The sequence below is a fragment of the Myotis yumanensis genome, unplaced genomic scaffold (genome assembly GCF_028538775.1).
Source record: "Myotis yumanensis isolate MYYU_CA2020_CCGP unplaced genomic scaffold, mMyoYum1.0.hap1 SCAF_16, whole genome shotgun sequence".
NCBI classification, from domain to species: domain Eukaryota; kingdom Metazoa; phylum Chordata; class Mammalia; order Chiroptera; family Vespertilionidae; genus Myotis; species Myotis yumanensis.
The window spans coordinates 9,153,371-9,166,962 of record NW_027223767.1 but is presented as its reverse complement, the minus strand read 5'-3'; the positions used below and the strand labels follow the sequence as shown (position 1 = coordinate 9,166,962).

The 13,592-nt window shown below is 44.6% G+C and overlaps 1 protein-coding gene across 6 annotated transcripts in view; it reads left to right on the top strand.

Moving 5' to 3' along the window:
• Window positions 1–13,592, top strand: part of DNAH9 (dynein axonemal heavy chain 9) — a 342,415-nt gene that overhangs the window by 242,893 nt on the left and 85,930 nt on the right. For all 6 annotated transcript variants that reach the window (XR_011468497.1, XM_070395266.1, XM_070395267.1 and 3 more), the window contains one exon: window positions 12,037–12,462. Coding sequence is in view for 5 of the 6 variants with exons in the window: in XM_070395266.1 (XP_070251367.1) it covers window positions 12,037–12,462 (426 nt within the window). In the remaining variant the exon portion in view is untranslated. The remainder of the gene's footprint in view (window positions 1–12,036; window positions 12,463–13,592) is intronic.

Genomic DNA, 13,592 nt, shown 5'->3' with positions numbered 1-13,592 from the left:
ATCAGTTATTCCCCTTCCTCTTGTCACTCTTCTCCACCCATGGACCTCTGGCTGTGTCTCAGACACTCCCAGCACAATCGCACCCGGGGCCTTTGAACAAGAAATCGGCTGTATGGAATGCTCTTCTCCCAAGCCTCCCCATGATTCCCTCCTCTTCTTCTTTCAGCTGTTTGCCTAAAAGTTACCTTGTCAGAAAACAAATAATAAAAGTATTTATTAATTTCAGAAAACATTTACGGCATACAAGAAGAAACTATAACCCAAGGTAAACAATGTTAATCACCATTATCAAGTACATCATGAATGTTCTTCAACTAAAAATCTTTATGTAACAATAGTGGGGGAAGGACAATTAGGAGGGAAAGGAAGGCAGTAAAAATAGCTAAATATTCACACTTCATCATAGGAAGTGCTTGATAGCATTTAAATTGAAATACATAGCAGCATAAACATGTTATTTATGGATAAGGAGTGAGACGCAGAATTAATGCTGGGAGGAATGTGAGTGGTGGTTTTGGGGGAGCTGGAGTTGGAGTGCAGTGGGCCTGTGCTTTACTCTAAGCCTTGTAGCTTTCTTAGAGTTTGTACACTCTGTGCATATGTTACATTAATGGGAATGAAACTTTTTCATTCTCGATGGCTTGAGAGCACAGAGGAGGGCACAGCTGACGAGGCAAGAGAAAGCCCTCTGTGACCACAGGATGTGCGTTTTACTAGAAAAGACCATCTAGGAGAGGAGTCATGTTTGCAAAGATGTGGCTGCAGGAAAGGGTGAGGTGTGTCTGAGCCAGGGTCGCAGTGGGCTCCTTGCAAGTGGATGTGGAGATGAGTCCCTCAGGTGGACTAGAAGGACCATTGGCAGCCCCATTCATCACTAAGAAGTGGACCTGTGATGGGTCCCACTGATGGGTCTCAAACAGCATTTTTTAAATTCAGATACAATTGACATATGAGCTTATATTAGTTTTAGCTGTACAAACTAAATTCGATGTTTGTATATATTTCAAAATAATGACTGCAATAAGTCTAGTTAACCCATCCACCACACATAGTTACAGTGGGGGGTTTTGGGGGGGTTGGATAAGAATTCTTAAGATCTGCTCTCTTAGCAACTTTAAAAATACAACTAGTATTGTTAACTATAATCATCACACTGTAAATTTCTTCCCCGGGACTTAGTTATCTTATAACCTTTGACACTTCACCCATTTCACCCACTGATGCAGTGGGATAGATGGGACTGGGCCACGCGTAATAGGGAAATATTGCTTCATGAACTCGAGGGTCCCTCAGGTACCCACAAGCCCTCTGCATTCATAGGACTCTGGTATTTAAGAACCACTCCCCTGTTTTCTCATCATTTTCCCAGTTAACAATGAATCTTTAGTTAATACAAAGAAAACCTGCAAATCAGAGCTTGGTAGTGAATCTCTGCACATTTTCAGTTTCTGCTTTGACAGTTTCATTTCACTTTTATGGCTAAACTGAAATAAATCCAAATAAAACTTTTCCTGCCTCGTTAAGGAATAGTTCTGCTTACAATTTCATGGCCCTTTTTCACCCTACAAAGTTATTTGGAATTTTCTATTTATTTTCTTTGTATTTCTTACAGTGAACTTATTTTTCATAATATAAATAATATATAATGACATTTGTGTTGTTAAAAATAATTCAAATGGCATAAAATATAAAATCATCCTCTTTTTAACTCCCCTAAGAGAGAAGTCCTGCTCTGTGTATTTATATTTATACAAATGCACATAAAAAGTATATCATATTTTAAATATAAATGTTCAGGGTGGGGCAAAAGTAGGTTTATAGTTGTTCATATGGAAAATAATACAATCTATAATAATAAAAGGATACTATGCTAATTAGGCCAGACAGCCAAACGACCTTCAGATCATCATTCTGGACATCCTTCCGGATGAAGCCACTGTGGTGGGTGGCCGAGACAGAGGTGATTAGGAGCGATCAGACAGGCAAATGAGTGTTTAGGGGCAATCTGGCAGGCAGGCAAAGTGGTTAGGGGCTATCAGGCAGGCAGGCAGAGTGGTTAGGGGCAATCAGCCTGGCAGGCAGAGTGGTTAGGGGCGATCAGGCAGGCAGGTGGGCAGTTAGGGGCAATCAGGCAGGCAGGTGAGCAGTTAGGGGCATCAGGCAGGCAGGCAGAGTGGTTAGGGGTGATCAGGCAGGCAGGCAGCTTAGGCGCCAGCTGTCCCGGATTGCAAGAGAGATGTCTGACTGCCAGTTCAGGCAGTTGGACATCACTCAAGGGGTCCTGGATTGCGAGAGGGTATAGGCCAGGCTGGGGGATCCCCCACCCCCACCCCATGCACGAATTTTGTGCATTGGGCCTCTAGTAATCTATACTGATAAAAGGGTAATATGCTAATTAGAGCGTACGTCTTCCAGATTTCCTTCCTGATGTCCTTCTGGACAAACCCGCAGCAGCTGCCCGAGGCTCAGGCAGGCCGCGGATGGCAGCTGCCGCTGGGAGGGCCCAAGGATCAGGCAAGCCGTGGTGGCTGCAAGGGCTGAGGCTCAGGGAGGCGCTGCAGCTGGTAGTGGCAGCAGCAGAGGAGTGATGGGGGCATCGCCTTCCCCTGATCAGCCAGTTGCCTCAGTAGGACATCCCCTGAGGGCTCCCAGACTGTGAGGGGGCAGGCCGAGCTGAGGACCACCCGCCCCCCACAGAGCATGAATTTTCATCCACCAGGCCTCTAGTTAATAAATAAAAATACAAGAATAAACTCTGTATTTCCTGCACTCATAACTATAAGTCTATTTCTGCCCCTCCTTATAATGTCAACTTACTTTTCCTCATGAAACAAAACTATTTCATGCCAGGACATGCACTGAAACTTTACTTACTGCTTCCTACTGCCTCATGGTATAATTGTACTGTATTTAATTTAGCTATTGTTGAGTGATTAATTAGGTTCTTTTTCCCTCAGTACAAATATCCTTGTGCATACATCTTTATTGCACATGTGCAAATATTTCTCTGGGCAGAAGAGAAGTACTCTTGTTTGCTAGAACCTGGCAGCTGAATAAATGCCTCCTCCACCCTCAAAGATATTCACGCTCTAATCTCTGGAGCCTGGGAATTGTAATTTGTGTGGCAAAAATGACTTCCTTGGTGTGATTAAATTAAGGATCTTGCAATGAGGAGACTATCCTGGATTATCCAGCTGGGCCCTGATGCATCCTAAGGGTCCCTAGAAGAGGAAGACAGTATCAATGGCAGTTTCCCTTCCTCCTTTCCAATGTGGATACCTTTTATTTTTTCTTCTTGTCTGATCACTGTGACTAAGACGTCCAGTACAATGTAGAACAGTGATGGCAAACCTTTTGAGCTTGACATGTCAGCATTTTGAAAAACCCTAACTTTGGTGTTGTGTCACATATAGAAATTTTTTGATATTTGCAACCATAGTAAAACAAAGACTTGTATTTTTGATATTTATTTTAGATATTTAAATGCCATTTAACAAAGAAAAATCAACCAAAAAAATGAGTTCGCGTGTCATAGGTTCACCATCACTGATGTAGAATAAGAGTGATGAAAGCGGACATCCCTATCTTGTTCCTGGTCTTAAGGGAAATGGTTTTAGTTTTTGCTAATTGAGTATGATGTTGGCTGTAGGTTTGTCATGTATAGACTTTATTATGTTGAAGTATGTATGATACCTCTAGTCCCACTTTGCTGAGAGTTTTTATCAAAAATGGGTGCTGGACCTGGCTGGTGTGGCTCAGTGGTTGAGCGTCGACCTATGAACCAGGATGTCTGGGTTGCGGGCTTGATCCCCAATGGGGCCTGCAGAAGGCAGCTGATCAATGATTCTCTCTCATCATTGATGTTTCTATCTCTCTCCCTCTCCCTTCTGAAATCAATAAAAATATGTATTTTTTAAATGGGTGCTGGATTTTGTCAAATGCTTTTTCTGCATCTATTGATATGATCATATGATTTTTATCTTTCAATTTGTTTGTGTGATGTATCATGTTTATTGATTTGCAAATAGTGTATTAGCCTTGCATCCCTGGGATACATCCCACTTGATCATGGTGAATAATCTTTTTAATATTGCTGGATCCAATTTGCTAATATTTTATTGAGGATTTTGGCATCCATGTTCATCAAGGATACTGGCCTGTAATTTTCTTCTTTGCTGTGTCTTTATCTGGTTTTGTAATTAGGATACTACTGGCCTCATAAGAAGAGCTTGGCCCTCTCGGGTTTGTCTCAATGGATAGAGCATCGGCCTGCAGACTAAAGAGTCCCAGGTTCAAATCCGGCCAAGGGCACATGCCCAAGTTGCGGGCTCGATCTCCCCCACCGCCACAGTAAGGGGCATGCAGGAGGCAGACAATCAATAATTCTTTCTCATCATTGATGTTTCTATCTCTCTCTCTCTCTCTTTCTTCCCCTCTGAAATCAATTTATACACACACACACACGCACACACACACACACACACACACACACGAAGAGTTTGGAAGTCTTTCTTCCTCTTGAATTTTTTGGAATAGTTTGTGGAGGATAGGTGTTAGTTCTTTTTTGATTGTTTGATAAAACTCCCCTGTGAAGCCATCCAGTCTAGGACTTTTGTTTGCTGGGATTTTTTTATTATTATTGTTATTATTACTGCTTCAGTTTCATTAGTTGTTATTGCTATATTCAGAATTTCTGATTCTTCCTCAGTTAGTTTTGGAAGATTGTATTTTTCTAGGAATTTGTCCATTTCACTCTGGTTGTCCAATTTTTCGGCATATAGTTGTTTGTAATTTTTTTTACAATCCTTCAGATTTCTGTGGTGTCAGTTGTTACTTCACCTCTTTCATTTCTGGTTTTATTTACTTGGGTCCTCTCTCTTTGTTTCTTGTTGAGTCTAGCTAAAGGTTCATCAATCTGGTTTATCTTTTCAAAGAACCAGCTCTTGGTTTCACTGATCTTTTGTACTGTTTTTTCAGCCTCTGTCATTTACTTCCTCTCTGCTCTTTATTATTTCCTTTCTTCTACTGACTCTGGACTTTTCTTATTGTTCTCTTTCTAATCCTTTACTAGTAGTTGTAGGGTTAGATAGTTTACTAGATATTTTTCTTGGTTTTTGAGACAGGCCTATATTGAACTCCCTCTTGAACTGCTTTCACTCTGTCCCATAGATTTGGGGTTGTTGTGTGTGTTCATTTTCATTTGTTTTCAGGAATTTTTCAATTTATTCCTTGATCTTGGTAACGCACTCATCTTATCTAATAATAGACAAACATGGTAATTAACCGTACCTCCAACATGCTTCCCATTGGCTAATCAGGGTGATATGCAAATTAACTGCCAACCAAGATGGCGGCCGGCAGCCAGGCAGCTGAAGTGAACAGGAGCCTTGCTTGCTCCAGTGATGGAAGAAGCCAAGGTTCCCTGCCTGCCGCTGCCGGTCTCTGAGCTGTACTCTAAGCAACTATGTTGCAATTATAGGAGCTAAACAATCCCCAGAAACCTGCTTTCAGCCAGCCGGGCCTCAGAGCTGGAGTTGCAACTATAGAAGCTAAACAAAGCCCAGATACCTGCTTTCAGCAGCCGAGGTCTCAGAGATGGAGCTGAGCCTCAGAGCTAAAGCCGGCTCTCAGCTCCAGTGACAGCCATAGAAGGTAAATAAATCCCAGAATAAAAAAAGAAAAAGAAAAAAAGGAGAGGTTGGAAGCTTCAGTCACCCGCCAGCCTGAAAACAACCCTCAGCCCCTCACCCAGACTGGCCAGGCACACCAGTGGGGACCCCCACCTTGATGGGGGTGTGACCAGCTGCAAACAGCCATCATCCCCTCATCCAGGCTGGCCAGGCACCCAAGCGGGACCCCTAATCCGGGGACACCCTTCAGGGCAAACCAGCCAGCCCCCACCGGTGCACCAGGCCTCTATCCTATATAGTAAAAGGGTAATATGCAAACTGACCCTAACAGCAGAAGGACTGGGAATGACTGGTCACTATGACACACACTGACCACCAGGGGGCAGACGCTCAATGCAGGAGCTGCCCTCTGGTGGTCAGGGCGCTCTCACATGGGAGGAGTTCTGCTCACCCACAAGCCAGGCTGATGGCTGCCAGTACAGCGGTGGTGGTGGGAGCCTCTCTTGCCTCCTCAGCAGCACTAAGGATGTCCGACTGCAGTTTAGGCCTGCTCCCTGCTGGCAAGTGGACATCCCCCGAGGGCTGCCGGGCTGCCAGAGGGATGTCTGATTGCCATCTTAGGCCCAATCCCCCGGGGATCAGGCCTAAGCCAGCAGGTGGTCATCCCCTGAGGAGTCCCAGACTGCGAGAGGGCACAGGCCGGGCTGAGGGACCCCTCCTACCCCCTGAGTGCACAAATTTTTGTGCACCAGGCCTCTAGTTGTTTAATAACATGCTATTTAGCTTCCGTGTGTTTGAATGTTTTTGAGTGTTTTTATTGTAGTTGATCCAAGAAGATGCTTGATATGATTTCAATCTTCTTCAACTTGTAGAGACTCAGTTTGTGTTCTAACATGTGCACTTGAGAAGAATGTATACTCTGCAGCTTTGGGATGAAATGTTTGTAAATGTCAGTTATTGTTCAGGTTCTTTGTCCATTTTTTTGTAAGATGGTTTTCTTTTTTCTTATACTCTTCTTCATTATAATTTTTACTACTAATCCCATGATGTATGTGTTGTAAATATTTTCTCTCTATCATTTGACTTTTTACTTAATATCAAGTAATATAATAGACCCAGACTTTATAATCATGCCCAGTCAGCATAGCTCAGTGGTTGCGCATTGACCTATGAATGAGGAAGTCATGGTTCAATTCCTGGTCAGGCCATATGCCTGGTTGTGGGCTTGATCCCCAGTGTGGGGCATGTAGGAAGTAGCTGGTTAGTGATTCTCTCTCATCATTGATGTTTCTGTCTCTCTCCCCCTCTCCCTTCCTCTATGAAATCAATAAACATTTTTTAAAAATTAAATAATAATAATATTTCACAGATTTTATAATCAAATAATTTTGGAAATTCTAGGGTTACAGAGTCAGACTTCTTTCCTCTAGAACTTTTTAAGGCCTTTATTAGGTGACTAGAGGCCCAGTGCATGAAAGTCATGCACTGGGGGGGTTGTCCCTCAGCCCAGCCTGCACCCTCTTCAATCTGGGACCCCTTGGAGGATGTCCAACTGCCGGTTTAGGCCCAATCGCCTGCCTGCCTGATTGCCCCTAATCACTCTGCCTGCCAGTCTGATCACCCCCTAACCACTCCCCTGCCAGCCTGATTGACACCTAACTGCTCCCCTGTTGGCCCGATTGCCCCCAACTGCCTTCCCTTGCCAGCACGGTCACCCCCAACTGCCCTCTTCTGCCAGCCTGGTCACCTCCAACTGCCTTCCCCTGCCAGCCTGGTCACCCCCAACTGCCCTCCCTGCCAACCTGGTCACCCCCAGCTGCCCTCCCCTGCCGGCCTGGTTGCCCCTAACTGCCCTCCCCTGGAGGCCTGGTTGCCCCCAACTGCCCTCCCTGAAGGCCTGGTCACCCCCCCCACACACAACTGCCCTCCCCTGCTGGCCATCTTGGGGTGGCCATCTTTGACCACATGGGAGTGGCCATCTTGTGACCACATGGGGGCGGCCATATTTTTGAGGGCATGACAGTCCATTTGCATATTACCTCTTTATTATATAGGATAAGCTGGATACTAAAAGTGATAGAGAAAATAAAACCTCAAATTAATCTGACTTATGATCAGTGGTGTAAGACATCTATATAAAATACCAGTAAATCAAATTACCATGCTCCTAAATGATCTTTTGTATATAAAACTATTCATATAACAGTAATATACTACCAACTAAGTTTTCTGAATATAAGACTATTCATATAGTGACAATATGCCACCAACTAATAAGTTCTTTCTATATAAGACTAGTCATATAACCATACCCAACCATAGATCAAAGAAAAAAAAAGCTCTACAGCAATTTGAGAGATGTCAACGTGGTACTTAAGACAATTGAACATCCATTCTTTATTAAAACTCTTAGGAAAGTAGGAATGAATGGATATTTGGACATTTTGCTAAAGATAGCAATCAATCACAGTCCAAGAGCACACTACATCTCATGGTAGAGCAGTGGAGGCGTTCCTCCCAACACAGAAAAAGCACAATCACCACCACCCCAATAAAGCATCCAGGAATTTCCAGCCAATGCAATAATAAATGAAAAGTAGACACGTTACAAAATACCAGGCAGCTGTATTAGTATTCATAGATGTCATAAAAATATAATAAGACAAATAAAAGGGAAGTGCTAAGCACCCATTATAAAACAATTTACAAAACTTAATAGCTTTCCCAATATCAGCAGTAGCCAGTTAGAAAACATAATATTTTCAAAATAACAAGCAAAACATAAGGTACAAATAAGCATAAATTTGTTAAAAGTGTGTGAAGAAAACTACACATCTTTGTTGAGAGATATAGAACAATATATAAATAGACAAATAAATATATATCCTAAGTTTGTGTATGGGAAGATTCAATGTTATAAAGATATAGCTATTCCTCAAATAATTTAAAAGTTAAATGTAAGTCTAATTTAACTCCAATTTGATTTTTGGTTTATTTGTTTCTAATGTCATTAAAAGTGTATGTCCTTCAACCAGCTATTAAAGATTTAATAACCTAAATGTCCAACAATATGGAGGTGGCTCATCTAAGTGAGAAAAAACCCCTGCATAGTTTATTTAAATTAATGTTTTTTACGAAAATAATAACATGAAAAAGTTTAAGATATAATTTTCAGTGAAAATCAGTTTCAAAAATATTACAAATAGAGATTGATATGTGTATATGTGTGTGTATATGCCCCAGCTTCACCCAGCCCAACATTAGTTACCAGCCCAGGGTAACTGCTGTCTTTTAGATTTCTTCAATCTACAGTTTTATAAAAGTTCTTTCACTTAGCTCTCTTGATTAATACAGTAACCAAAAAGTAAAAACCAAACAGCCCAATAAAAATGTAAGCAAAGGTATTCATAAGCATTGGGGTGGGGGGAGAATTTTACAATTCCAAAAAATTCATATAACAGGAAATTCAAATAGTTTAAAAACATAAAAAATTTAGCATCACTAATAAATAAATATATATTTATGCACATATATACACATATATGAATTAAATCAATTTTATGTCATGTTCAGCTTATTGATTTTTTTAATTAAATAATGTTACCAGATGTGGAAGAGGATGGGATGAACTTTCTCAAATACTGATGAGTGAAATTAGAATTTCTGGGAAATAATCTGATATTATCGACAAAGAACACTAAATGTTCAAATAATATAACATTTTATATACAAATGGACCCATCAAGTCCACCTCTAGGAATATTATCCTAAAGAACAAATCTAAGATTTTCAGAGATTTCTAGAGAAGCCCAGCAAAGCATTATCCATATGGTGTTTGTGGAAATGACCTAGATTTCCAGTAACTCAGTATGTTTTACACAAAATGTGGTTCATCCATCTGATGGGATGCCAACTTGAAACATTCTGTTTGAGAGGAATAAGTAATGACTTTCTCTCATGTTTCCTTTCTAAATGATCAGTAAGTTCTGTCTCTACTGTCTCCAAAATATATTCCAGATCCAGTCACTTCCCAGCATGTCCACTTCAGATGCCCTGACCCACGCGACCTCGGTCTTCTACCTGTACAACTACACAGCCCCTTAGCTTGTCCTTCTCACCCACTCCCTCCACAGTGAGCCTGCACCACAGGCTCTCAATGCAAAACTGGGTCCTTTCACTCCCTGCCTAGAACCCTCCAATGGCTTCCCATTGGAATTAGAATGAAATCGAACTCCTCCCCATCACTCTGGACCCCTGCGTCGGGCCTTGACTGCCTCTCCTCCCTCATTTCCACCAATTTCCTGGTTGTCAAGTGAAGGATAAGAGCCTGGAGCTGCCGGCACCCAATCCTTCCCTCCCCGAGTCCAGCACACGTGTTGTGTGCCAGTTTCCATTCGGGCACTGCGGCTGCAGTGGTTAATGAGAAACGGGACTCCTGTCCTCTTGAAGAAGAGGAATATAATAATTCAACAGAGAAAAGTGGTAACTTTCCAATTGCGCTGAGGTCTGTGAAGATCCTCGGGTGCTCAGATAGGAAATGACTAGGAAGGGGACGTTGGTGGTCAGCTCTGAGTGGGGGACTTTCTTTATTTAATATATTTTATTGATTTTTTACAGAGAGGGAGAGAGGGGGGAAGAGAGTTAGGAACACCGATGAGAGAGAAACATCAATCAGCTGCCTCCTGCACACCTCTACTGGGGATGTGCCCGCAACCAAGATACATGCCCTTGACAGGAATCAAACCTGGGACCCTTCAGTCTGCAGGCCAATGCTCTATCCACGGAGCCAAACCAATTAGGGCTGAGTGGGGGACTTTTGAAATGAGATCTTGATGATGAGAAGGGATCAGCCATGCAAATGGCATAGGAAGATGCGTTCCAGGCAGAGGTCCTGAGGTGGGAATGAGCTTGGCAATCCATGTGCTGGGAGGAGGGGCTGTGGCCAGAGCTTAGGGGAGAAGTGACCCGCGTTGAAGGCAGAGAAGGAGGTCACGTGCCTTGCAATGCGACTGAGCTGGTCGGCGGAAAGGAAACTCATGCAGGGAGAGATGCAGAAACAAGAAGAGATCTGAGAGGCCTGCAAACAATCAAAGTATAGTTCCACTCATCCGACAGTCAGCTCCCAGCCCGTCCTGTCCAAATACAGGAGCCAGAAAGCCCCCTGGCACTTCAGCTAGGTTTCCTGTCACTGAAACCAGAACAGTTGTGATCATATATCTATAACAGTTTATAGATGTATCTGAATATTGAAAATACTGGAAGGAATTACATTGAAATATTAACAATATGTATCTGGGTTACAGAATTCAATATCATCTTTATACATTTTTATATTTCCTTAATTCAGTACATTGAACATAACCTAAAGTGTTTGAAAATTGTGGATTTTCTTTCTGATTGGATTTTCTCGCTTGGCCCTCTCTCATCCAGTGGAGACCACTATGATGGTATGCCAGCACACTTCTCACGCCTGGCTGTCCTTCATTCCTGCCCCTGACAAGTTCGCAACCAAATGTGAAAACAGTTGCAAAAGCAAATAGAACATCTTTCTAGGTATTTCCATTAGGCTAGGAAAAATCCCCCTCGCTTGTAAATTCCCAGACCCAGGGCACCCCAATTAACGTGGCACAAGGTTCTAATCTCTGAATCATGATTTCCTCACTTGCAAAATCACTGATGGTCAAAAGAAACCTTACGTCCACTTCATGCGCAATTATGACACAATTTCACTTACCGGTTAATGGGCGCCCATGCTCCCAGTGTACAGATGAAAACGCTGAGGCCTGGGAAGTTTAAGTGACTGTCAAGGTCAGCGCTTTCAGCCATTTCATTCTACAGCAAATGAACGTTGGAGCAGAGGACAAGCCCAGGTGTGGGCAGAGGCAGCAACTGCACGGGCCACAAGCTTTCTGTCTGAATTCTCTTGGCAGAAAATGCCACTTTGCTATCAGGACAGGCCAGTGTAGTCAGAACAAGCTCATGGAACAAAGCAGTTTAATTAAAGGAAAAAAATTAGTTGGGTTACAGAGCTGTTCTCTTCACTCCAGGATGGAAATTAATTTATAATAACCTTATCTTTTATTCATGGCAAGCTGCATATTTCAGAGTATGCTGGCATCCTTCTATTTTCCAGTGGAATATGAAATAATTGTGTGTTTCCAATGGGTGCGAGCGGGTGACAGTGCTGAAAGGACACAGCCGAGTCCCGCTGGCCACTCAGGGACGGCTGAGCCGTGGGCAGAAGCGTGGGTTCCTCCTGATGAGTCATGATGTTTAAAATTCCGAGGCTGCGGCAGGCTTCCCAGCAGCCTTTTCAGATTGATCACTCTGGCCCTAACTCCATTATCGGCGGAGGACAAAGGAAGCCCATTCATTTTCTTCTAATGCCCTCCTTCTCCCTTCTCAGACCAACCTGACGGAGCTGAAGTCCTTTGGCTCTCCGCCTCCGGCCGTCAGCAATGTCAGCGCCGCCGTGATGGTGCTCATGGCCCCCGGGGGGAAGGTGCCCAAGGACCGCAGCTGGAAGGCCGCTAAGGTCGCCATGGCCAGAGTGGATGGCTTCCTGGACTCCCTCGTCCACTTTGACAAAGAGAACATCCACGAGAACTGCCTCAGAGCCATCAGGCCGTACCTGCAGGACCCCGAGTTCAACCCAGAGTTCGTGGCCACCAAGTCCTACGCGGCTGCGGGCCTCTGCTCCTGGGTCATCAACATTGTGAAGTTCTACGAGGTGTTCTGTGATGTGGAGCCCAAGCGCCAGGCGTTGGGCAGAGCCACCTCGGACCTCACCACCGCCCAGGAGAAGCTGGCAGCCATCAAGGCCAAGATCGCTGTAAGTGAGCGGCGCCCTCTGACCCTGCTGGGTGCCTCTGACCCTGCTGGGTGCCCTCTGACCCTGCTGGGTGCTTTTGGCCCTGCTGGGTGCCTCTGACTCTGCTGGGTGCCTCTGGCCCTGCTGGGAACCCTCTGACCCTGCTGGGCACCCTCTGACCCTGCTGGGTGCCCTCTGACCCTGCTGGGTGCTTTTGGCCCTGCTGGGTGCCTCTGACTCTGCTGGGTGCCTCTGGCCCTGCTGGGAACCCTCTGACCCTGCTGGGCACCCTCTGACCCTGCTGGGTGCCCTCTGACCCTTCTGGGTGCCCTCTGACCCTACTGGCACCCTCTGACCCTGCTCAGTGCCCTATAACCCTGCTGGGTGCACTCTGACCCTGCTGGGTGCCCTCTGACCCTTCTGGGTGCCCTCTGACCCTACTGGCACCCTCTGACCCTGCTCAGTGCCCTATAACCCTGCTGGGTGCACTCTGACCCTGCTGGGAACCCTCTGACCCTACTGGGTGCCTCTGACCCTGCTGGGTGCCTCTGACCCTGCTGACCGCCCTCTGACCCCATGGGGCGCCCCCTGTACAAGTAGCGCCCTCTGCCATTCCCAGAGCCTAGAAGCAGGGAAAACAGGTTGACGTGCAAAATCTCCTGATTTTTCAGTTGAGGCGACTTTTTACATTTCTTCCTCAAACACTGTATAGTCCAGACAAGACACTAAACCGTTGGTTTACACTTTGCCCCTGAAAGTTTTTTGTTTTTTCCTCCTTTTCCTCCGAGGAAGGAAAAGATGACATAGAGATGTATAATAGACAAATAGTGTTAGGCATGAAACCAGCTGTTTTCTCATTAAGCACACGTGAATTTTGCATGTTTGCACATCTGATAGCTAAGAATAAAAGGTCAAACATTTGAGATTCTATCTCTCTTTGAGATGCAGGCTTTGGCCACCCAACCTCACCTTTTGCACCTTTTACCTTCAGCCTGTGCAGCTGCCCTGCTGCAGCTCACTCAGCAGTGTGGGCACATGGCCTACGGTGTGGGCACGTGGCCAGCAGTATGGGCACGTGACCTGCCGTGTGGGCACGTGACCTGCCGTGTGGGCACGTGGCCCGCTCGGCACTGTGCCATCTGCATTGCTCC